This window comes from Bos mutus, chromosome 14 (assembly GCF_027580195.1).
Source record: "Bos mutus isolate GX-2022 chromosome 14, NWIPB_WYAK_1.1, whole genome shotgun sequence".
Classification (NCBI taxonomy): Eukaryota; Metazoa; Chordata; class Mammalia; order Artiodactyla; family Bovidae; genus Bos; species Bos mutus.
Window position 1 is genome coordinate 50,864,484 of NC_091630.1, and position 27,060 is coordinate 50,891,543.

The 27,060-nt window shown below is 34.5% G+C and overlaps 1 protein-coding gene across 7 annotated transcripts in view; it reads right to left on the reverse strand.

Annotated features, from left to right (window-relative positions):
• The window catches only part of CSPP1 (centrosome and spindle pole associated protein 1), a 110,425-nt gene that overhangs the window by 58,708 nt on the left and 24,657 nt on the right, over window positions 1-27,060 (reverse strand). For 3 of the 7 annotated variants that reach the window (XM_070382301.1, XM_070382304.1, XM_070382305.1), the window contains 10 exons: window positions 25,777-25,880; window positions 25,046-25,069; window positions 21,796-21,876; window positions 20,116-20,214; window positions 18,973-19,415; window positions 10,574-10,672; window positions 9,368-9,438; window positions 3,726-3,819; window positions 2,642-2,699; window positions 542-750 (listed from right to left, as the gene is read on the reverse strand). In XM_070382301.1, the coding sequence (XP_070238402.1) occupies window positions 542-750; window positions 2,642-2,699; window positions 3,726-3,819; window positions 9,368-9,438; window positions 10,574-10,672; window positions 18,973-19,415; window positions 20,116-20,214; window positions 21,796-21,876; window positions 25,046-25,069; window positions 25,777-25,880 (1,282 nt within the window). The remainder of the gene's footprint in view (window positions 1-541; window positions 751-2,641; window positions 2,700-3,725; window positions 3,820-9,367; window positions 9,439-10,573; window positions 10,673-18,972; window positions 19,416-20,115; window positions 20,215-21,795; window positions 21,877-25,045; window positions 25,070-25,776; window positions 25,881-27,060) is intronic. The other 4 variants (XM_070382302.1, XM_070382303.1, XM_070382306.1 and 1 more) reach the window with 4 other exon arrangements.

A 27,060-nucleotide genomic window follows, 5' to 3' on the forward strand; every position in this document is an offset into this window, starting at 1 on the left:
ATTAAATCTTTACCCTAATACCTAAATTACAGGTTTTATAATCTCAACACTTTATTTCAGATACTTGAGTTGCATAGCCTGTAAGTAATCACAGAGAAAGAGTTGAAGAAAACAAACTAAAGTAATATATATAAAACAGTCACATTAGAAACTTTTTCAGCATTAACTGAAGGAAGTATTCAATGTTTGCCAAGTGGAAATTACAAAATTGAAAATGTCCAGGTTTTATATGTTAAAAGATATTAAAATAGACATTCCAAAATATGACCTAAAACTAAATACTAAATGTATTTAGTTATACATTTTAAAAATACTGAAGCATCTTTAAACAATAAAAGAATGTTATAAGAATTTCTCTTGTTTTTTAACAGAGCAAAGATCAACAATGAAAACACATTTCAACAGAAATTATTTGACAAAATCCATTAATTGTACGAAAATCTCTGAAGGATACCATCATCTGCTTCAGCAACTACTTCTAAATATAAAATATAATGATACCTTACCTAATTTCCAAACACAAAACATTTTAAACAAGCACCTGGGAGGCACCATGTCACCAAGAGTGCTGCTGAGTCCACTGTGCACATCTTCACTCTGAGATGGGATGGAGTAAACTGATGGGATGGGTGGGACAGATGGGGCGGACAGAGGAGGGAGAGGTGTCTGGAAAGCTATTCTGGGTCTCTCAGGTGGTATCATCTCTTCAAAGTGTCTTGGTGCCACACTAAACTGCTTTAGTCTATCAGGCTAAAATAAAGAGAAAAATCTGTGTGTCACATGTAATCATAAATTTAAAGGTGGAAGAGATCTCAAAAGACCCTCTATCCCAGACTGCCAGCAGGCACTTAAGTTAGACACAGAGCAGAGACACAAACACTTGGGATTTCCCAGCTGGCTCAGTGGTAAACAATCCGCTTGCCAATGCAGGAGACCTGGGTTTGATCCTAGGGTTTGGAAGATCCCCTGGAGGAAATGACAACCCACTCCAGTATTTTTGCCTGGAGAATCCCATGGACAGAAGAGCCTGGAGGGCTACAGTCCATAGGGTCACAAAGAGTAAGACACGATTGAGTACACACAACAGAATTTTACAGCTATAAGAGATTTTTAAGATCCAATTCTTATTTTATAAAATGAGTAACTGAGTCTCCATGAAAGTACATAAATCACCTAAGGTTTCACCATTAATAAATAAGCAAAGACTAGAGCCAGATATTAATTCTAAATATAAAACTCTATTATACTATAACACTATGCTGCTTCACTACTCTCAATTGTCATCAAAGTATTCTAACATTAAAGTTTCTCCAGAGCAGAGTGAGCAAACATTTTCTGTGAAGAGCCAGTTAGTAAATATATCAGACTTTGTAAGCCACATGATCTCTTCGTAACTTCTAAAGTAGACCAAAACAGTATGTAAGCAAATTAGCCAGGAGGGTGTGATGCAATAAAACGTGACAAAAACAGGCAGCAAATGGATTTGGCCACAGGTTATAGTTTGCTAACCTCTGCTCCAGAATATCATTTAAGTGCCCTTTTCTAAGATTTGCACATCAAAAATAAACCCAAAAGTGATGGTCTAAATAACTAATACATGTAAAATTTTTATTTATTCTCATAAAAAGCAACTTGACACTCTAAAAGTTGTTTAAATATAAATAAGAAGATCCATCAAACAAAAAGGTAACTATAAATGCGAGGTTTAACATGCCACCACATTATATTAAAAAGCTCAAGATTCTAAAAGGAAATTCTTGACTGTCAAAACTATTTGGAAGGTATTTACTGACAGAGGAAAATATATTCCGTTTTGGAATTTATTCTTTTTTCCTAGCACTTTTAGTTTCTCAAGAATGATTTCTCAGATGAATCTTAAAGTTTTACTCTATGAGAAGTCAAAAAGTACACTAGGAGTGATACTGGCGCAGTATCAAAATTTTTAAAATGAAGAATCCACAGGTTATATGTAGCATAAGAAAATGTAAGACAAAAGTTGCCTACAACAGAGTTATTTTCAGTTGCTGTATTCTTTTTAAGAACAAACTTTTTAATGTAATTTTTAAAGAAATTAAAGTTTCTTAAGAGATGAAACAAAAACTTGCCCTAGCAAATAAATTCTACACATCCAACTAAAAAAAAAAAAGTAGCTTTTGAGAAGAGCAATAAATTATTACCTTCTCCTTACTCAACTGCAATGATGTGTATAATTCATTCCAATTATGAAAATTAAAAAATTAAAGTAATATAAGGTTATTACTTCTAGATTTACATTAAGTAAAAATTATTAAAATGCTTAGACTAGAATTAAAGATTTCAATTTCTCTGGAAACCCCTCTAATACAACAAACATTATCAAATTACAATGAAGATTAACATTCATTATATATTAAACTAAAATAGTGCATGAAAATAAACTGAAAGGACTAATTTATAAGAAACTTTAAAAATATATATATATGAAAAGGGAAAAATTATCTTAGAGAAGTAAAAAAGAGTTAGGACTCCTGAATTTAGTTTATTACTGTTCAAACTTGTCTACTCTTACATTTTCCCCAATATGCTCTGTCTCTACCTGCCACTACATCTGAGTCTTATTTGAATGAAAGAGTAAACATTAAAAGATGGCAAGAACTCTTACCGATTTCTCAGGGTCTTGTGCTCCAGAAGCTGCAACCCTGAGATCCAAATCTTTTTCTCTAAACAAAATTAAAGTTTTACATATTACAAGGTTATAATAAACAGTATCAAAATCATAATCATTATTGAAACAAACTTACAAAGTCCATGCAATGACATCTCCAAAAATAAATAGTAAATAATTTAATTAGCAATAAAACCTTAAATAATTCTGAAAACTAAGTTTTCTGATTTGGTGGAAAATAAACAAGCATTCACATGCAAACTGACTTGGAATAAATATCTCTAAACCAGTGCCTGGGATACTTCAAAGTTTAAGCAATTTACACAGAATAAAGAAGTAAAACAAAGTCTTAGTAAAACAAATAAAAACTTCTTTTAGGGTACATGTATATCTTCAGTTCACAAAAGGGAGGATTAAAAATTAAAAGTTAACATGATACTCTCCAATAAGAGTATTCCAGAAAAATGATCTTAAATATGGCTAATACCGGACAAGAGATACTGGCTTCCTCTAAGAAAAAGGCAAGACTAAAAGGTGATAAGTCTCGAATTCTCTAGAACCAAAATATCTATCCCTAATTTTAAACTGAAATTATTATTTCAGAGGTCTTTCTACATGAATGATTACAAATTCTGCGAGTTGTATACAATATAAATATCTGTGGATCTCTCATGATTATTTTTATATGGCATGTACATACACGTGTGCTTACCATTTCATTGTTAAAAGACAAAACGCTTTTTACTTGCTACTATATATGGGGATAACACAGTGGGCATGTAGATAACATTAAATGTTCCCCTAAAATTGAAGAATTAATGAGAATATGTATAAGGCCTATTACAGAATGAACACACAGTCTCTTTTGTTACCTGTGATGAAGAAAGTGATCACGCTCAAAGTATCTGTTTTATTACCCTGGCTGATTTACAACGTGGAGACTGAAACAGAATGATTTACAAACACAGAACTGTATTATGAAAAATATTCCCTTATTTTACCATGTAATAGTTACTACCATGTCATTTTAAACCAACATTTAAATTCAAAACATGGTTGTTAAATGCAAACCTTTCATTACCGTCTCTTGTTCCTCTGTTGTTCAGCCATTTGTTCCAATAGTTCTTGTCTATATTTCTCTTTCCTTCTCTGAATAAGTTCTCGATCTTCGCCCCCTAGAAAATGGTAAAAAAAAAAAAAAAAAAAAAAAAAAGGCAGTCTTAACTCTGAAGTAACACATGTAACTGCAAAGTTAATTTTTTATTTTTCATTGTAATTATATCAGAGTATAATTATTACATATGCAGCAAATATAGAAGGTAAAATCACATGTAACATTACCTATTCAATTTTAGTTTCATAATTTATTAATAACTATGCATCAAACACAAGGCACATTAATCCTTCTCAAAATTCTACATTAGTCAAAAACCTTCTTAAATAAGAGAATAATTTCTATTCCCACTTTCCAAAAATCAGGATACTATCTCTACTAATATTTCTCACAAGCCCCTTAAATTTAACAAGTGTGTTCAAAAAGGACATCACAAAAGCAACTGTCCTTTTGTTTTCTGTTAGCGGCCTAATTGAGCCTCAAAACGTCACTATAACTTTGCTATCTCATTCTTTCTTATTTATTTCATGTGAGGCCCCTCTTCTCTACTGTTATGGCCATCAACCTTGGATAGGAACTCTATATTTTACCTGAATTGCAGCAATAACCTTTTAACTTGTCTCCACAACTTCTTCCCTCCCTATTCTAATACATCTAGCACACTTACATATGATTAACTGTCCTAAAGTACAACACTAATCATGATGACACCCTGCTCAAAAAATTTCAATGGTTATTTCAATTCTACAGAAAAAAAATATGTGAACCTTTTACTCTGGTATCACTTATATGAAAATCCAGTCATGCAAAATCTGGAAAACTACACAAATCACAGGATATCAAAAATGCAACTGAACCAGAAACTTCTCTACTACCTTAATTATTAGTTTCCTTTTGTCCATTAAGCACAGATATCAGCAACACTGAAGCTCCCATAAGGTAATATAAATCATGTTAAGGTTAATAATAATGGTTTACAATCAAAGTAGATATGTCCATTCTGCTTCTGATCATGATGGAATTAACAAGCACAAAACTCAGCCTTCCATTAAAAAAAAAAACATAATAAAACTAGGCAAAATATATGAAATAACTTTTTCAGACACTGGACAACAGGTAGCACACAAGTGTAATACCTGAGAGAAGGTAAATAAATGTGAGCACCTTTCAAGCACCCTCCGTTTCTGCCTGCGTGCAATCTTCACGGGTATAGGGAGGGAAAAAATTTAACATGGGAAACAGTTAAATTGAGCAAATAAAGGTCAAAATTAGGAAAGCTAAGTGGCTAGAAGTTTGGGCCAAAAATTCAAGAAGAAGCGTAAAAGGGCTTTGGAAATCTGTAAAGGGGTTCCTCTGAATTTTACTGTGAACTAGTCAGTGTATGCAGAGTGAAATTCCATTAGGCTGGGCAAAAAATTACGAAGAACCCATAAACTGAATTCACAGACCTCCCCCAATGAAGTGGGGAGAAATTTAAGCTCCAGCCAGCTAGACTGGAGTTCTTGGTGATCCTTTACGAGTACTCAGGGAAGAGGAGCAAGCATGAAGACTGAGCAATCTTCCTTGAGGGAAGGTTGCTCTAGATGTTCCAGCTGAGTTTAAAATAAGGCCTCAGAGAGACTGGTCCTTAGGAAACAGAAAAACATGAATGTGGCAGACAAAGTTCTCAGACATATCTACATTCTTTCTCTGCCTTCTGGCACGAACTTCCTGTACAAACCTTTCCCTGAGTGTGGCAGGACTGATGACTTGCTTCCAGCCAATGAATGTGGCAAAGGTGAAAGGAATCTGCAGATGTATTTAATTGAGGCACCAAATCAATTTTGAACTAATTAAAAGGGAGATGATCTTGGGTGGGTCTGACATAAGCAGATAAAAGTTCTCATTGAGTTCAGAGATTCTCCTTGGTGGCATGATAAAATGAGCAGTCTTGGAGGAAAAGACCAAGTGGCAAGAAATAGCAGACGGCCTCCAGGAACTGAGGAGAGTGTCTAGCAGATACACAATAAGAAGCCAGGGCCCTTAGTAATGCAGCCACAAAAAAATTAATTGAGCCAAAAATCTGAAAGCTCTTCTTTCCCTATAAGACCCCAGATGAAAAACAGCCTGGCTGACACCTTATGAGATCTTGAGCAGAGGACCCAACAAAATTAATGTCACACAGAAACTCAGATGTGTGACATTTTGAGCCACTAAATCTTACTAATCTGTAATGCAACAATAGAAAAGCAATACAGTGACCCATAACCATTAGAAAAGTTAATCCGTTGGAAAAAAAAAATCACAGAAACAGAGGATAGAACAATGAACAAAGATGTTAAAACAGCTACCAAAACTATGCCCAAATATTTAAGTGAAAATAGTAATAAGGATAAAATAAAACTATTATGAAGAACCAAATAGGGACTCCTCCTTAGAAAGTAGAAAGCCACAAGAGAACATTGTTCATACCCTACAATAGGAAACGGAGAAGGCAATGGCACCCCACTCTAGTACTCTTGCCTGGAAAATCCCATGGACGGAGGAGCCTGGTAGGCTGCAGTCCATGGGGTTGCGAAGACTCTGACACGACTGAGCGACTTCACTTTCACTTTTCACTTTCATGTATTGGAGCAGGAAATGGCAACCCACTCCAGTGTTCTTGCCTGGAGATTCCCAGGGACAGGGGAGCCTGGTGGGCTTCCATCTATGGGGTCGCACAGAGTCGGACACGACTGAAGTGACGCAGCAGCAGCACAATAGGAAAAAGCTCATCTACAAAATCGTAACTTTTAAAAAGCCCATCAGAGAGCTGAGGTTATAAGCAACCAGGTAAACTGAATTTCAAAGGGTATAAAAACCAATTCATAGAAAGATGGGACAAGACAAGTGTTTTACCTTTACCAGTGTATGGAGAAATGGGCAGCAGCCTTAACAGTAAGGAAGCTGCCTACAATGCAGGACACCTGGGTTTGGTCCCTGGGTCAGGAAACTCCCCTGGAGAAGGCAATGGCAACCCATACCAGTATTCCTGCCTGGAGAATTCCATGGACAGAGAAGCCTGGCAGGCTACAGTCCACAGGGTAGCGAAGAGTCAGAAATGACAAAGTGACTAATACTTTCACTTTAGAAGTAGGTAAAAAGAAAATAACTGAAATGGTAATGAATTCTTAAAGGTTTGTGTGGGGTTGGAGTAGCAGTGTAGCTTCTCTGAAAGCCCCAGACACAAGGGGAATCTGCACTCATTTGCTGCCTTCACCTGACGCTCATGAGAGGCTGGAGATGGGGCAACACAAGACACCTGGAAGACAGCATTCCGAGGCAAAATCAACCAACCAACCATTGCCCACATTCCAGACTCTTCTCTCATATACAGAAATCTATTGGTTGAAGGACAGAAAACCTTGGACCCAGAGTTCTGCCCTCATACAAAGCAAAGGTCTGCTACTGCTAGGGGAGAAGCAGGAAATTCTTACATAGAAGACCCTCCACAAACACAAAGGAGAGTTTGGCCACCACCCTGGGGAGAAGCAGAACACTAAGAAAGACTCATTACTGAGAACCAAATACACAGGGCCAGCCTGGCATCGAGGAACAAGCTACAGCAAACCACTGCTGAGCAAGGAAAACTGGCGAGAGAGATCCTGTCTGTCGGGGGCATGGAGGAAACTGCGGAAGGTGCAGAAACACTGCGAAAATCCCTCCAGGCCCTACACTAAGAACAAGGTAGTCAGGAATTGAACTCTTCTCTCTAAACAAGTCATTAAAGATGTATAAGACATGAACATCACTATCAACCAAATGGCTTGACATTTATAAACTATTACATTCCACAACCACACAATGCACATTCTTTCAAGTACACATTAAACACTCAGCAAGACAGACCAAATTCTGAGCCACTGTTTAAAATTTTACTTAAAAAATTCAATTTTGAAATAACTGAAATTTAAAAATTATTTTCCCCACAAGGGAATTAAACAAGCAGTCAATGACAAAAAGACAGCATGAAAATCCCCAAATAATGGAATTTAAAAACATACTTTTGAATGATCCATGATTCCATTATAAACCCCACAATATATTATTTTTGCTCTCAGCAGTCAACTGTCCTAATTCTTCAAAGAAAGCAAAACACTCTAAACAAGATCCCTGGGGAAAAATTAAAGGAAGACAAATTCCAGCTCAAGAGAAATGAGAATACTGCAACAATCAGAGTCACCGCAAGTTGGAATGTACTGCCTCAGGGGAGAGTAAGTTCCCTAAGGGGACACACAAATATAGCTGGGGAAAAAAGATCCAAGCATGCGGTAAATCACTGAATTAAATGAGCTTAATAGTCTATTCCAAGCAACAGAGTCTATTATCAAATATCAATCTATAATTCCTGGATTGAATTAATGATAAATTCATACCATTCATCTTTAAAATTTTAGGGTATAGTAATCCATTTACTGATAAAATTGTCAGTGGGTTTCCAACACAAAAAAGCATTTCTCCAATTTTTATCATGTTTAACAAAAAAAGAATCCTAAGAAGGAAGCCATTACTCTGACTTATTGATAGGTTAAATTGGTCAATTCTCATTTAAAGACATTAGAATAAAACTCTGGGTATTATGCCATTTTTCTCATAATAGCCATTTCAAGGAAACAAAAGTGAGAATATCACACAAATACATATCTCTAAGCCAAAATTTGCTGGGAATTTTTGAAGGCAGGATTGCTGGGAGGAGAAGGGGACGACAGAGGATGAGATGGTTGGATGGCATCACCGACTTGACGAACATGAGTATGAGCAGGCTCTGGGGGTTGGTGATGGACAGAGAAGCCTGGTGTGCTGCAGTCCATGGGGTCGCAGAGTTGGACACGACTGAGCGACTGAACTGAAGCTAAAATTTAAATTACTGATTGATTTTAGGTTGAATGAATATAAACTGCATTCTTATACTCCAATTTCTTCATATACTTCACTGAAATAGAATCTCAGGCAATTTTTCTAACATATTTACACAAAGAACAGACCACTTTTCTACTTAAAAGTTACACACAGGGAATACTTTCTCTTCACACCCTTTCTGAAATTAAATGTAACAAGTTAATAGAACAAATCAACATGCTTAAGCAATGACCTTCATTTCTGACAAAATGAACAGAATATCTGGATTATAATCATTATTTGACCAAAATACTTTCTCAGAAACTAAATGGAAAGAACATGGGAAAGGATTTTATCAAGAGATTTCATTCAGGGGAGCTAAACTAAAATGTACGGCACTTTTGTGGTAGCTAAAGAAAAAGAATCAAGAAAAAAATATTACGTATAAAAAAGAATATAAGAAACAGCAACACTACAATAAAGTGAAATTTTAAAGATTTTACTGAACTTAATACTTCATTTATCATCTACAGAAAGTTCATCACTAAATAAAAGCTATTTAGCTTTAAAATTATACACAGAGCTATATAATACATGCTAAATGTTTAGAATAGTGCCTATCACAGAGTAAGCACTAGAGAAATTTTTCTATTATTAGTAAGAGTGGTACTAATTACAACGGTGAGTTCTCACTAAAGACCTTTTATAAAACACTCCACAAAAATCTAATTAACTGGAGGGCATGTACACACCAAAGAGCATTCCCGCAAAAGGACTGCATGTCTCTCGATAAGTAGGTTTGGATGGTTCATTGTCTCGAGCACTAAAAACAAAAAAAAACAAAAAGAATCAAGACTCAAACAATTCTCAGGAAAAAAATGTTAAAGTGAAATGTAGGTGTGAGTTATTGGCCTTTCAACATACTGTGGATATTACTAACATAACAGTTATTACATGTTTTTAAAACAAAGGTAAAATCACGGCATTTTATCTCTTTATACAGTGGGACTCCAAGGCATTCACATAAACATGTGACCTTTTTCTTCAGCCAGCTTCACTGACTCCAGATTCAGTCAGTGAAGGGTTTTATAAAATAAAACCCTTTTTCATAAGAACAGTTACCCCAGTAAGGAAAATGAACATCTAAGTACACATAAATAAATCCCCAAAAAAGAGGATGATATCTATACCACCCACACTCTGAAAAGATCATCTTTAAAAGAAACTCTTTCCTTGAAAGACAGAATCAAGGGGGGAGGGGGGAGGAGACAACTCTTTCAAAGTAAATTTAATTTGACTCAAATAGAAAATCCAAATACAGATAGACTCAAAATAGACAACTTTCCTGACACACAATATTATCTTCGTTATGCACTATAAATTCAAAACCACTTATGTACAACACAAGAAAGCCACCAAAAGATAAAAAACTATAGAAAAAGAACATGAATATAAAATGCATGTAATTTCCTTTTTTACCCCAATATAACACAATTATGTATGAGCACTAACTTTACAAAGTAAGCAAAAATGTTATCTACTCAATGTTGAAAATGATAGTTTTGAAATGGAAACTCATATTACAAGAACATTTTCAATTTATTTCAAGTTACGTCCCCTCCATAACTCCAAGATATTTTAAATTGATCTTTGGTCCATTAAATTATATGCTTATTTTTCCTTTCGTTAATTCAAATTTATAGATTTTATAATGATAGGACTCAGAACACCTTGGCACACTTTATAATCAAAACTTGCCCTTCAAGAGAATGCTGTAAAGTACCAAAAAGTTTCATATAACACAATTCTTCCCTCCCCCCTTTCCCCTAAATCCTCTCTCACTAATAAGCAAGGCTGTTAACATACTATGCCTTTCTAGTTTTCCAGCAAACCAGTTTTAGCAGTTGCTGTTTTACAATGCAATGGCTGAAGGGCAGAATTTATATTACATACTATACCTTTGATTTCCAGCAGATGAAATTCGTATGTTTGACTGTTCTGTGACATCACCATCACACTCCATAGGAGGCTCATTGCCTCGTCTGTTCCCGTACATCCTTAAAAACATATTAGCTTATAGAGCTTGTTCCACATACAGTGGACTTCTCTTATCTTTCTTTGGTGATTTTACATTTGTTGTTGGAAATATTAAAGGGAACAAAGCGTTATAACGAAGTTTTACTGTAAATACATTTGAAAATTAACTCAAATGACATCTGACAATATGATCTGCTGGTTAATGAGACACTAAGAGTTTAGATTCAATAGTCTTTAAAACAAAGGGAGATCAGTTATAAATTATTTCAATATAACTTCTAGAAAATCTTAATATTAAAAATACGAAAATACTAATAAGACTTTTTCATTATTCAATTAGTCAAAGAGTATTTATTGAGCACCTACTACATGGCAAGTACTACTCCAGGCACTGAGTATGTGGACATGGTCCTTGCTCTCATGAAGATAAGTTAAATTTCAAAAATGAGATCTTTTTTTTACATCAGAATTCACAAATTCTGAGAATTATTTCACTGCATATACAAACCTTTTAACTTACAAATAAAGAAGCAGTCTTACTATGAAATTAAACCAAATGTAGCAAGCCACAACATTTGCTAACACTGTAAATCACATGAAATACTAAATAATACCCACAGGTGAATAGAGAACATTATAAGCAAATAGGCTGATACATGAGAAGAAAATGGTTAGGTCATTTTACTCACAATTTCATGAACAAGAAAAAGGAAGATTAGAATTTTTAAATTTATTTTCTTCTTAAGAATTCTTTCCAGAAAACAACTTTTAAGTGTTTTTTAATTTTTTATTTCCACTTGGCAAACAAGGATTCCTTGAGCTTAATTTCTCACATCAAGAAACCAACATGACTTTTCACACTAACCTTTATCAGCACCCATGAAAATCAGCATTTCATAAGTCATATTTTTTTGCATGGTTGTTAAACTATAATCTCTCATGAGGTCAACTGGTAAGAAATGTGATTATTAAAGTATTATTCAATATTTTAGGTGAATTTCATTACCATATTAAGAAAAACCAATTTTCAGAAGAAAAGGAACTTATCATTCTCCACAGAGCCAGCATGTAAATCTCCTCTTTGTTTCCATTATACTTTTCAATATCCCCTGTAGAGGAAAGACTACCCAGAACTGTAACCTTACTATTATATGAACTGTGGCAGAACAGATATATGGCTTCCATTTCTCATCCACATCTAAAATAGAATCCTCCCCAATCCCTTTCAAAACACAATTTCAAATTATTTCAATTTATCACAACACAGCTGATTTTATATCTAAAGCCAAAGAACTCAAATCTCTCTTTTAAACTGACACATCAGTTTACTGTTATTCCTTACTTCTATCACTTAAAGAACAGGGATATATAAACTTTAAGTCAGCTTTGTAGTTAATAGTGCCAGGCAACCAGATTTAGTTATACTGCATCTATACAAACACATATGTGCAGAAAAGGGTAAACAGCAGGCCTGAGACCACCACCCTTAACAAAGGCCTGTTTACAAGAATGGCCCTTAGGGGTACCTGGGAACACAGACTGTGGGAGGAGTCCACCATTCTCAGAACTGGCAAGTGTGACCCACTGTGCCTCAACTGTTTGTACAAGCAATAGAGTTTATGCTGAACTCCTTTCTCTCAGCAAGTGTATAATTTGGGTACATGCTAGGAAAAGGGTGCCTACATGACCAGCCCCCAATAATAACACTGGGCAGTGAGTTTCTAATGCACTTTCTGGTAGACAACACTTCACCCCTGTTTTCACACTTTGATACTGCAGGAATTAAGCATGTCCTTGGCAGGGAACTCTTGGAAGTCTGCTCCTGGTTTCCTTCAGACTTTGTCCCATGCAATTTTTTCATTTGCTGATTTTACTGTGTATTCTTCCACTGTTATTAAACCACAGTCATGAACATAACTACATACACAAAGTGCTGTGAGTCCTAGTGAATTGCCAAACCTGGGGATGGTCTTACAAATCCACAACACAACAGACAGAAGTGAAGTGATAAAGCAGAGCATACACCAGTGAAAGTGTTCAAATATAGAGACATTTAAAGTTACACATTTTAAAAGACATAACGTGGGATTAAATCAGAATTAATCAGAATTAAAGACTAAGACATACAAAAATTCTCTCTAAAATTTATTGAAAAGTTTGTGGCTTCCTGTATTTTCAGTTGTCTAAAAACAACATTTGGACTTGTAATTGTGGCTTATCTTTATACAGTTGTCCCCAGAGTATGGGCTTCCCTGATGGCTCAGTGGGTAAAGAATCTCCCTGCAATGTAGGAGACACAGGAGACCTGAGGTAGATCCCCTGGAGGAGGAACTGTCAACCCACTCCAGTATTCTTGCCTGACTACAGTCCAGAGGGTTGCAAAGAGACACGACTGAGCAATTAAGCACACCGAAAGTATGTTATATTTAGCACATCTACAATGTTTTATCAGCTCTTCAGTATATAGAAATGTATCTTAATAAAGCAAGCACCAAAAATGCAAAAAGAAATTTCAATCATTCTAAATTAATTTAAGAAATGATTTTATGTATGCATAAGGTCAAGGTCTCTGCTAATTCTACAGTAAAACCATACAGATTTCCTAACAAAAAGACCATATGAAAGATACTTCAAAGTATACCCTTTCACTAAAGAAAAAAAATTAATTATATCATAAAAGTCCCCTTCTGTCACTTATAATCATAATAAATTCAAGACTGGAAAAATATTTAAGAAGCCAAAAAAGAACAAATATATGCATTTCACTAAAATAATAAAAATCTTAAGACATCCTACTCAATTTTATGAAATGACTGATGACATGATTGTGCTTACTTTGTTAAATCAAGGAAAAAAATAGAGATTCATAAATATTTTTTAAAGTACTAATACAAGACTTTTTAAAAAAAAAAGCAAAGAAGCAAAGAAAGCAACCTAACAAGCTGTGAAGTCAAATTATAGTTTGGAAAGTTAACCACCTTACTTATTACTAAAATGTCCCTATAATTATAATGGAATTTCCTTCATTTATTCAACTCTCCTTCATTTTTCCAATAAATTCAGCATTTAATCACTCTTAACTATCCCAGTGAGTTGGCTTTAACTGGTTTTCTGAGGCTCTCACAATTTATTTTTATTTTATTGAAGCAAATGAAGTCCCAAGACAGGGGAACTGGTGAGAGGCAGCAACACTTTCACCATTTGTATCTTCTTATCTCTTCAGCCCTCTTTACATTAAGGGGTAACTGACAGATGATAAAATCCACAAGTAATGAACTCATCAATCATCTAAGAACAGCCTAATTTTATTCAGATCCAGGGATTCCAGTTAGGGCCAGTAAGTTCCTTCTGTTTAGCTATAACTTGGGAGCCAGTTCCACATTAAAACCATCGCTGTGACCCAGAACTAATTTATCTAAATATTCTACCACGTTTGATGCACAGGTTCACTTACCACACCTCAAGCCACTGAGATTTTTTCAGAAAGGGACAGATCTCATAAAAGGAGAACTTTACTTCCTTTGACATATCAAATCAGATTTGATTGAGGAAATAAAATAACTACAAAATATTTCACCATCTTACTATCAAAAAAAGTTAAATCTATGCTAAATGGAAAAAGCTTTTTCTATTTCCTTGAAGACATGGGTCACTAATTCTAGGTAATTAGGTTCAAATTTCAAGGCCCAAAGAAAACAGGTATAGGCTAGAGGCCAAGTTTACTCTAAAAATTAACACATTTATCTTTTTAAAAATACTCTCTTACAGAAGAAAAAGCAAGTTGTTTAAAACCACAAGTATTTTCAGCTAAGTTAAATGTGAATGAATAATTTCTGATAATAAAAAACATTTTTCATTAATAAATCACAGAATCAAAAAACCCCTTCAGGAATAAATTTACAATTTTTACGCTATCAAGAATGACATAAAATATTTACCACCTGTTGGTCCTGACACAGCTTACAGGGAGAAAGAATCAAGTTCCTCCTTACTTAAATCATAAAATTCATAATGGTTATACCACCTGTTTGTTTTCATATAAAAAATTTCTCTAATGTGAATGAATTTTGCTAGGGGGACTCTCAACTATAGAAATTATAAAAAAGCTACTGAGCTGTTAAATGTTGATCACTATTTTTCTCCTTGTTTTCTGTTATTTTCCAATTTTCATATTCACTTTAATTCAATAATGGGTTTTTCTAATGTTGATCCCATCTTTAAAGTGGTGAAAATGACATAAAAATGGTCTTTCCAAATAAAAATGAAAAGTAACTAAGAAAAAAAAGTAATACCAAGTTTAATAAACTCATGTTCTAATAAGCTATTTCTCCTCATTTATATTCTACATATTAAGTATGCACACTTAAGAGTGTCCCACACTAAGCAAGCACTTAGTCTATTGAGTCAGATTCTATCTCAGGTTCTAATTTCACATGAAGCACAATTTCAGAATTTTCTTAAATGAAAATCACAATTACAAACTAACAAATTCAAGAGTTAAACTGCAAGTGCTAACTGCCTTCATCACATAAAAACTTTAAAAAAAAAAACATTTTTAAGGCTAAAAATTTCCTTTACCCATTACATAAACATTGGTTGTAAAATAAAACATAATAAGGTAGTTAGTATATTAACTTCTACAGCTTAATAAATAATAAAGACTAGGACGACTATCTTTTTTAAAAGCATGTAAAAGTTTCAAAGTATTATGAAACAGTATTATACTCAACTTCAGAAAGCTCCTAAAACATTATTAATTTACTTAAATTGGCAAATATGTATCAAACTACACACACATACACACACACAGTGCAACTGTCAAGCTAATGCTATCTGTTACCTATTTTAAAACACTGTCAGTGATTGATTAATTAAAGTAAAATCATTCTTGGGCTTTATGTTCTCATATTTAAAGTGAGGGAAATATTAATAAATACATAATGGTATATGGAAAAGTTAATAGGGTAATTAGAAAAGAACTAAGATTAAAAACCTAAAAATCAAAATCAAAACTAGAATTCACTGCATGTTGACTATTCAAAAAAAAAAAAAGAACATGGGAAATTTAGAAGTATGAAGAAGAACTTTGTACTTCTCACAATCAGCAGTGATTACTTGTTTTCAAGAACTTATGGTTAAGTAGACAGTAAACCAACTATATACTCCAATAAAATTAATTAAAAAAGAAAAGAAAATGACCTGCAGAGCCAAAAAATGATTACAATATAGAGTCAGCCCTCTGTATCTGTGGGGGTTTCCCTGCTGGCTCAAATGGTGAAGAATCTGCCTGCAGAGCAGGAGACCCAGGTTCTATCCCTGGGTCAGGAAGATCCCCTGGAAGAGGGAATGGCTTACTACTCAAGTATTCTTGTCTAGAGAATTCCATGGACAGAGGAGCCGGGCAGGCTCCAGTCCCTAGGGTCGCAAAGAGTCAGACACAACTGAGTAACTAACACTTTCACTTTCTCTATCTGTGGGTTCTGCAACCAATCTCAGATAGAAAGTATTTGAGGGAAAAAAAATTCCAGAAAGTTTCAAAAGGCAAAACTTGAATTTCTTGCAAACAAGTAACTATTTCCATAGCAGTTACAACTATTTACATACCATTTACATTGTATTAGATATTATAAGTAAACTAGAGATGATTTAAAGCATAAGGGAAGATGTGCATAGATTATAAGGAAACACTACACCACTTTACCGAAGGGACTTGAGCATCCAAAGATTTTTATATCCCTGAAGGGTCCTGAAATGGATCCCCCTTGAATACCAAGGAACAACAGTTTTAAGAATAGTCAAAGCAAGAGACCAAATGATGGTACACATTTCTTTAGTCTCAAAAATTTCACTAACAAGCACAGTAATTTTTCCTAGCAACCACTCTGCCTGAAATCATTTCTTTTTTGCTGGAAATAAGAAATCTACAAATCTGAAATACAGAAATCCAATTTTAACCTCAACTGTCAGTACTCTTGCCTAGAAAACCCCATGGATGGAGGAGCCTGGTAGAGTCAGACATGACTGAGCGACTTCCCTTTCACTCTTCACTTTCATGCACTGGAGAAGGAAATGGCAACCCACTCCAGTGTTCTTGCCTGGAGAATCCCAGGGACGGGGGAGCCTGGTGGGCTGCCGTCTATGGGGTCGCACAGAGTCAGACACGACTGAAGTGACTTAGCAGCAGCAGCAGCCATTGAGACATATATGAAAAACCTACATTTAGAGACGTAAAAGTTTACACAGTAACAAAATGTATAATAATGATTCACATTTTTAAGAAATATTGTTAACAACATTAAAATGTATAACAGGAATTAGTCTCACTGACCTATATATTTAATATAAACTACTGCTTGAGGAAGATTTTATATAGAAATTTCATTTCATTCATGGGATACATAAGAAAAAAGATTGCTCTCAAATAATTGGGCTGAAATAGATTTGTTAGTTCATGTAAAAATTATCACAAGGTATAATTACAAAAATAATAGACTAAAATATGTTAAAAACAAAACAACCATCATAGTAAGTTTTTTGAAATTCCAATCTTAAAAGGTATACATTACATTACACTCTAAACATAAATTGACACCATAAGGAAAAAAAGTTTTCATGTTCAAGTTAAGGCAGTACCAAGAGTCCATAAATATCTGTATTTCCCCAACTGAGACTTCCTGTAGTTCAGGCAGCCTTTGACGACCTCCAGATATAAACATTTTCAAATATAACATGTTACAGAATTTGGAGCATTTTCTGAAGTACAGCTAGATCCAAACAAGAAATAAACTATAATTGGCATTACAAAATTCTAATCCTTCAATCAGATTACCTAAATCAAAGTGAATATGTTGTACAGCAGAAACCAACACAACCTAGTAAAGCAATTATCCTCCAATTAAAAAAAAAAAAAAAAAAAAAAGACTGGATATTAGCAGAATGTAATAACTACAGAATAAAGAGCAGATGAGAAAGAACTGCAAAGGCTTTATATGATTATTAATAATTAGAATAATAATCATGCAGCATTATGTTTCAGAAATTTTTCTAAAATATTTAAAAAATAATCTATTTGGATGAATGAATGAAACAAGTCCCATAAACTGTTCAATATTTACATTTAATCCCTATAGGTTACCTAGTCAATGAAAATATCAGATCCTATCATATTTCTATCTCCAAATCAAAAGTTAGATTAAAGCAAGCTTTGAGTATTAAGACAAATGACTTAATAAGACCCCATTGTAGCAATTGATAAATTACAAATAGTATCACAGAAACAACATCTAAAGGAACTGAAAAGCACCTAAAAATCTGATCAAAAATATTAAGTGCCATTTCACTTAAATAAATGTTCAATAAGTAACTTAAAAGCAAAAATGTTGATAAAAGTACTTAAGAGCGTAGAAACATTAAAGGAATGAACTGTATTTCATCTATTATAAAGTACTCCTACCCACCCCACCACCCCCCCCCCTACATTTTAACTTCTGAAACTCAAACAGCCTTGAATCTGGCTGTAAGTCAATTATTGCAGGGAGAAGTTATTCTTCTCATGCCAGTCACCATGGCACCCTAGGAGAATGAGATAACTCATTCTCACCTCAGGGTGAGAATTTCCTTATCATTTCCTTATCATTCCTAATGAATTCTCACCTCAGGGCTGTTTTGGAATTGTCCTGTCCGACTCTCTGTGACCCCATAGACGGCAGCCCACTAGGCTCCTCTGTCCCTGGGATTCTCCAGGCAAGAACACCGGAGTGGGTTGCCATTTCCTTCTCCAATGCATGAAAGTGAAAAGTGAAAGTGAAGTCGCTCAGTCGTGTCTGACTCTTAGCGACCCCATGGACTGCAGCCCACCAGGCTCCTCCGTCCATGGGATTTTCCAGGCAAGAGTACTGGAGTGGGCTGCCATTGCCTTCTCCGGTTTTGGACAATACTGCAGCATGAATTCAGACTGAAAACCTGAATCAGTACTGGCTTACACTTCAAATTCTCAGGGAAGTTCTTTTTAACTCCCTCCACTCAGTGCCAAGTTTGAGAAGTGGAAGTTTCTTTTCTGTCCTTTTCTGTGGGAAAGTTTATTTCCCTTTTCTGAAGTTGTAGGCTTTCAGTGTCCTAGCTTTTTAATTGGGTCTCTTTTTCCTTATCATGAGTTGTTTCCTTTGTTCTTCAGTGACACATAAATTATGGTATAAAACTGATAGCATCCTAAAATTAATCAAATATGTACATCAAATGAAACAGCATCTCTCTAACATAATGATAAAAAGTAACAAGAGTAATATTAAGCAAATAAAGAAAATAAAAATGAAGTAAATACCTGTTTTTTGTATAAACTCTCAAAAGTCTTCTATCAAAATCACTTTCATATCTAAACCTCTCATCCATGTCTTCACTTACTTCTGGATCATAGCCTGGTCTGTAAGACTGTTTATCAAAAGCAAGATCCTCATTAAACCTGTGAAATCTTCTATCTGGAATGTCAGTCGTGCTGTCAAACCTTTGATGTTTTTTACTGGAAACGCCCACTTCTTCATCAGTCTTTTTAATGACTCTTCTATTGTTCCTTAATTCAATTTCATCATCTAATTTTCGGTACCTGTCCTCTTCTAGTCGTCTTTGGTTTAGAAGTTCTTCATATGCCTCTGAAGGAGTTAAGACATCTTTTCTAGGACCCTCTGAATTTTCGAAAGATGATTGTATTTGTGAAGGTAAATCAGGTTTAACCTGACTGATAGGTTTTTTACTTCTTTGATTCTTCTGCTGGTTAATTAAAAAAAGAAGAAAAAAATCTTAATGAGATGCTATCTTCTAAAAGGTAATTAAATTCTAAAATGATGTTTAAGCTATTTACCATCTCAACTCAAAGGCTTAATCACCCATAAAAAATATCTTTTCTTTAGGAAATAACCTTCAAGGAAGTGTTATCCTTTAATAAAACTTAATAAATACAAAATAGACAACAATAATATGTATAGATTGTTACAAAAAGAGAAGATAAACTATCCCAAGGAGATTTTACACATATTTTGGCAGTTAAATATTTGTTCAGAGTATTTCAAATTAAATTCCTTGTCAACACAGAGAATATAGGATGCAGTAAATTTTTCAACCACTCTTAAATTTGGTTATATTTCTTTACATATATATGTATATACATACATACAGCTAGAAATTTTTCAGTATAAAAAATCACTTAAAAATAAAATATAAACAAACATTACTTAAAACCGATCTCTAAAATTAAATCCCCTCCATGAAGTTAAAGTTAAAAAGCAGAGTAAGTTCTTCAGTATGAGATAAAACCATTTACAAAATTAAATCTCTCTCCTGTGTTTGGTTCAGTTTGCTTAACTTTTAAATATTTATATAAAAACTAAGTGAAATGTTTAATAATATAAAAATATTTTCAAGTGAGTACAAATATTCAGCATGTAAAGATTTATTTAGAAGCAAAACCTACCTCAGTACTCTTTTCTACCTGTCTGAACTTTTCAGTGGATTCTTCCTTATCCCTGAGAAATTGATTGTATTCTTTGTTACGTTCAAGTTTCAACCTTTCCTTAAAAAAGAAAACCAAAAGGCAATGTTAAAAAAAAAAAAAAAGGCAATGCTAATTTCAACATTAGGAAAAAGTACCTAACAGTCAAATCAGACTCATACAATTCAGAGATCCTACTCAGCATCAAACTTTACTAATAATATCAAAGGCAGGAATAGTTGTAAGGCACAGGAGATGCAGGAAGAGATCAGAGACCACCAGTGCACTTCCCCTCGTCCATTCTGGCCACATTAAAATAAGGTTTACTACATGCTTAAGTTCCAATTAACACACGAGATCTCTAACATAAGGGCATGGCTTTGATTTTGAAACACTTATTTTTTTTTTTTTTTTGACTTAGATGATACCTTCTTAGGACCTGTGACCAGTAAGTCCCTGAATTCTAGCTTTGTTTTTACCAACAGCAATCCTAGAGAATCCTGGTGCACTCTGCCAAAAGCATTCATAAATAAATCTCTTCCACCAGGAAGTACATGAATGTGTTTGCCAGTAGGTCTGTCATTAGCATGTTTCCAAGACTTGACCAGGTTACCTTCCTACTTTCATTTTCAAGGGTATCTCTTGCCTCTAATTCCTCACACCTCACCCTTGAAAGACCTGCTTCTATCCATTTCCTTCCCAAGTTTAAGGAAAGATCTTCGTTCTATTTAAAACATACAAACATAAAATTATCATAGTAACTAAAGTGTTATAACATCAATGTTCTGTTGAAACATAAATATGTTGTATTAGGAAATGTTCTTAAGCCCCAATAATTTTAGCATCATTGAAATAGCACAATCTAAAAAAGTTTTGTAAGAAGTGAGGCTGTCTTTTGAAACTTACTGTCTATTTGCTTTATATATCATGATTCTGATCTAGCTTGGGAATCTGAATATCTGCAAGAGGAATACAGTGCTTAATCACTACCCGCTGTTAAGATAATATACATTTATTTGTGATAGAACACATATTCAAATAGCCCAAAAGTCTCCTATATAAAAGCTCAGTATACTCTCATCCTGGAGAAGGCAATGGCACCCCACTCCAGTACTCTTGCCTGGAAAATCCCATGGACGGAGGAGCCTGGAAGGCTGCAGTCCATTGTGTCGCTGAGGGTCAGACATGACTGAGCAACTTCACTTTCACTTTTCACTGTCATACATTGGAGAAGGAAATGGCAATCCACTCCAGTGTTCTTGCCTGGAGAATCCCAGGGACGGGGGAGCCTGATGGGCTGCCGTCTATGGGGTCGCGTAGAGTCGGACACGACTGAAGTGACTTAGCAGCATACTCTCATCCACTCATCTCACTGATAATTTTTTTCATATACCATGAACTTTATAGCTTAGAAATCAATGCTTTAAAAAATGAATTCTGAATATTCAATTAATATATTAAAGGAATATAGCATATTACATGGTTACAAATGTAACATTCCAAAACATTTTTTAAACAGCACTAGAGACTCAACAGATTTTGAAAAAAATCAAGTATGGAAAATGACGTAAACTTGTTTGCATTTAAATCAAGAATATGCTCTTTCATGATTTTGATGCCTCAAGAAACTGCTATCCATAACAACTATTCCTATCCACCTACCTTAGCAGATAACCTCTCACCAATAGGAAGGGAAACTCCCAGAGTAGATGGATCTGTTTCACTCGTGGATAGAAAATTTTTCTGTATATAGACACACACATTAAAAAAATATATTACCTAATTGACTTTATAAAATGCTTCATAAATGTGCTTTACATTCTATTAATATAGTCTAAATTATTACATTATTCAGAGCAACAGAATGAAATGGAGATGAAGACAGAAACTACAAATGTGTGAAGACTATACCAAAATTAGAAAAGAGAATTTTCTAATTTCTCTGCAATTATGGATATCTATTTAAATGCCAGAAGATATAAACTATGAACATTATTTCTTTCTGAGCCTCTCCATTCCTGTCCATTAAGCATTTATGTAATGCAATGTGACAGACAGAGCATCAGACTAGGAATCCAAAGGCCTGGGCTCTTGGACCAGCTACAACAATTTTCAGCTGTGCTACACTGAGCAAGTCACTTAATCTCTCTGATCCAGACTTTCTTCTGTAAAATGAAACTGGAATCTGTTCTGCCTTAACAAAGCTGCTACACGATCAAGAAGGATTTAAAAAATGTAAAATCGCTTTGAACACCATAAAACAAACACAAGAGATTTATAAAAAATATATATAATCCCCAACTTTCTGGTACTGGTGCTGAGTAGTCATATAATCTGGAGAAGTTACTTAATTTATCTGCTTCTGTTTCTTTGTAAAACAATAATAATAACAACGTCTATATTATTAGGTAATGAGGATTAAATCAATCAATACTTATTAACCTAATTCTATGACTTTTCTGTATTCATAAAACAAGCAATCTAATACTTTTCTGTTACTTTTACAGGTGACAGGGAGAAAAAGATAAGCATATGTTCCCTATATTTAAGAGATTTATAATTCAAATGATGAAACAAACATGGAAACAAATAACTACAATATAATGTACTGCAACAGAGTTATACTCAAAACATCATGGGAACAAAATAATTGATAAAAGACTAATCTGAATTTAGAAATAAGCTGTGCTACAAAAGCTAATTTGAAAGGTGGTTATATAAATTCTAAGCTTATTTAGTAAGAGAAACAATTTGACACACAACTAGATCCCTGAATCAGTCTGATCCCTATATACCAAAGTACAATGTAAACCTAGTCATTTTGTAGTTACACATGTATCAAAAAACAGAGTTCCAATTTTGAGCATACAGAGATACTGCATCCTTATTCCTTCATTAAGCCATGCCCAACTTTAAAGCCGGCCCAGAATGATGTCTGTACTTTTCAATAAAATGAAAAAAAACTAGTAATAAGGATGACACAGTGAGCTTTGCTGAACTTTAATCATTCACTCATTCATTTAGTAATTATTGAGTGCAACAATGTCTACACTGTTCGATACATCTGGGACTTAACAGTGAAGAAAACAAAAGATCTTTGCCTTCCCAAAGTTCACATTCCAGCAGGGGAAACTGACAAGAAATAATAAACACAATGAAGAGTAATTCTACAGTATGTTAGAAGGTGGTAAGTGCTGTGGCCAAAAAATAAATAAATAAAATGAAAAGAATAGTTTATAGGTAGCCTACAGGCTTCTAGGGGATGGGAGTCAAAAGACTGGAAATCTGAAGTTCCCTTTTTAGACATGCTCAACACAAGATTCCCACTAGATTTCTAAGTGAAAATGTCAAGAGTCTGAGGTTCAGGAGAGAGATCTGGGCTGGAAATAATTTACTGACTCAGTTTAAAAACTTCTTCTGAGAATATGTTCTTTTTGTGTTTAGATGGCCAAGTGTTTTTTATTCTAAAGACTAGAAAGATGGTAGTTAACTGTTTAAGTGGCTCTTCTTGGCAGAACTTTAAGATTTGATCATTTTTTTAAAGTTAATACTCTTGCAAAAGTCTGGAAGCCACAAGAAATCCAGAGAGAATGGGACTTGGAAACTGTACATATTCCAGGGGTCAAGGAAGCCATGGCAGCCGCCTCCCCATATCCTACATAATTTTCTTTTTCCCTTGCTTTCCTCTCCACTCCCGCTTTCTCAGATGTCAACCAAAAAGTGTCTTTGTCATATTAAGGAACTACTGTTCCTCTACCACAACTATATTCTTTATGATGTAAGACCAAAAATTCCTTCACAGCCCTTTACATTTAAAGATTTGTGCTCCTCAATTCTTCTCTTTCATAAAGGCAATTTCTTCTTATACCTTCCAGTGCCATTCTTTTTTAAAAACGTTGTGTCTATAAAATAATGTAAAATCCACAAGTGAAAGTGGTGGTGGTTTAGTTGCAAGTTTTGTCCAACTCTTGCGGCCCCACGGACTATAGCAGATACTAAAGGAAAACCTCAGCCAAGGAGCGGTAGGGAAGGGGAGAGGACAATGAGGCTCAAGGCCAGGGAGGCAGGCTAGATCGTGAAGAGACTACTCATGTCATGCTAAGGAATCTGGATTTTTATCCTGAAGGCAGAGAGGAGACACAGAAGGATTTCAACTGGTAAGGGACAAGATCATGCTGGAAAGTATTATGGAGAATGGGCTGAGAATCAGGGCAAGGAGATCAGTCAAAAATCTGGAGGCCTTTTCTGATCATTACAGTACCTGCCTTGTTAAGAGTTATCACTGTCTGAATTGTATAAATGTTATCTCTACAACTAGATTCTAAGCCCCTTGAAGACAAAATTCATACCAGATTCATCTCCATGACAAGTGTTTAAAAAGTGTTGGCTGAAAGATAAATGGATGTGTGAGATTCATTTTAAAAACAGTCATTTTCCAATATATGTTTGCAAATGTAATCCACAGGTTTGGGAACCAAAATATCGAGTAATCCAGATTGACAACAAACAGTTCAAAAATATCTTAGAGTATCTTAAATATTCTGTCGTTTTATTAATCTTAATGCAACTAGTACAATTATAATTATTTTGAAGAACAAAAACGTGCATGCTGAGAACAAATGAATTTACAATAGCTGCAGAATATTTCTAAAAGATGCATAAGAAAGCAACAAAAACAAATGCAAAGCAGGAATCAAAAAGAATGCTTGATTGCACTAATGGAAATGTACAATGTATAGAGTGTCATTTTGCTAAAAGCAAGGATCCAAAACGGTGCCATTAAAAAGTCTCTGAATCACAAATGAAGTTATTTTTATTAGTTTGCGAACAACAATATCATATATGCAAATAATCACAAGCTACTGGATCTAAAACAAAACAGTAAAGAAGAACATTTTGCAGGCAACCCTACCTTTCTTTTTGCTTGTGTAATACCCTAAAGTCAAGGGAAACAAACCATTGGTAAAATGTATTCAAAGTCCTTTCTCTTTATGTCAAATCAGAATGAATAAGAGACGATTCATACATGTGGAATAAACATTACAAAGCAGGAAGAAACTAAAGAATCTCTTGGGATGACTAGAAACATGATGACTGTTTTAGATACATTTATAACCTAGTAAACTATATTTTAAAACTTATAATAATTAGTTATCATATACTTTAACAAAAAATACTTAAAACAAGAGTTCCACTAAGTAAATAGATTAAACCATAAAGCAAAACCTGATAGTTAAGGAAATATGCTGAATGACGTTTTATAAGCTTAGTTCTTAAGAAAATAATTAGAAACTAGAACTCCACATGTCATTTTAATACATGGTTGAGGGGAAGAGAGTAGTAGGCTGGGCTATTTTACTACTTTACAAAAAACATGAACAACAAGAACTTACAATCTCATTTAAAATTAGAACCCACTGTCCTCCTTAAAAGGTCAAGAGTCTGTTATTTCATGGCACCAATGCTCAGAATCATTTTTTTCTCTATCAGTGTCATATGTATCACTTAACTTTCGCTGCAGTACATTGCTAGATACCCCTAAAAATGTAAATATTAATGTATATGACTAAAAAATCTTATGAAAATAAATTCAGGAGGTAAATTCTAAAGCACAAAACCAAACGAGTTACTAGAACTCATTACCTGAGTAAGATAGCGTCTGTAATCTTGTCGCAATTCTTCTTTCAGTTTATGTTTCTTCTGTTCATAGTCTTCCCCAAGTGGTAAACTTAATCCATAATCAATTCCTAGAAAGAAAACAACTTCTTAAGCAACGTAGCTCATTGCAACCCAATCTCAATTTCAATGCAGTGTCTTATAACAAAGCACAGTAGGAAGGAACACAGTCATGTGGATTCTGAGACTTGGATCAGGATAATAAATTTTTTATTTGAAATGTTTCAATAGGTAACACATTCAAACAATGGAAAATATCCCTCCCACCCACTTCTCCCGCCCAGAACAACCAACACTGCTGTATCTGTGTCTTCTTCCAGAGGTTTTTAATACATCTATAAAAGGTGTCTTCATAGTACTATGTGGGTGTGTGTTATATTTAGTTCTTCCCCCTTTAGATAGATGGCTCTGCATTGTTTGCCATCTTGCTTTTTTTTTTTTTTTTGACATGGACCATTTTTAAAGTCTTTATTGAACTTGTTACAACATTGTCTCTGCTCTATCTCTGGTTTTTTGGCTGCAAGGCTTGCAGGATGCCAGCTCCCCAAACAGGGATCTGTTCCCACACCCCCTAGATTGGAAGGTGAGGTCTCAACCACTGGACTGCCAGGGAAGTCCCTCCCATCTCGCTTTTTGAAGGACAGCAAAATTAAAGCAAAGAAAAGCCAATTACCTTTACTTCTTCTTTTAATTCTGCTGAAATTTCTTTTAAAATACCTACAACAACTTTAATATGTGTCTTTCAGTCTGTGAAAATTAATAATGTGATATTCTAACATAAAAGAATATGTGTCATAACAATTTTTTAATTGAGGTATAGCTGATTTACAATGTTGTGCTAATTTCTGCTGTACAGCAAAGTTATTTAGTTACACATATACATGTAAAAATGAAAGTGAAGTCGCTCAGTCATGTCCGACTCTTTACGACCCCATGGACTGTATAGTCCATGGAATTCTCTAGGCCAGAATACTGGAGTGGGTAGCCTTTCCCTTCTCCAGGGGATCTTCCCAACCCAGGGAGTTTTTCATATTCCTTTCCATTATGGTTTATCACAGGATATTGAATATAACATGTCTGAAAAAACCAGCCATGCATGGTTTAGGCTGAAATTTCCAAAAAATTTTAAAGTTGCCAATTCTGATTTCATATAAATGGATATTAATTTTTATTGTGGTAAAACAGACATTTTAACCATTTTCAGGCATACAGTTCACTGGTATTAAGTACATTGAAAATGTTGTGCAATCA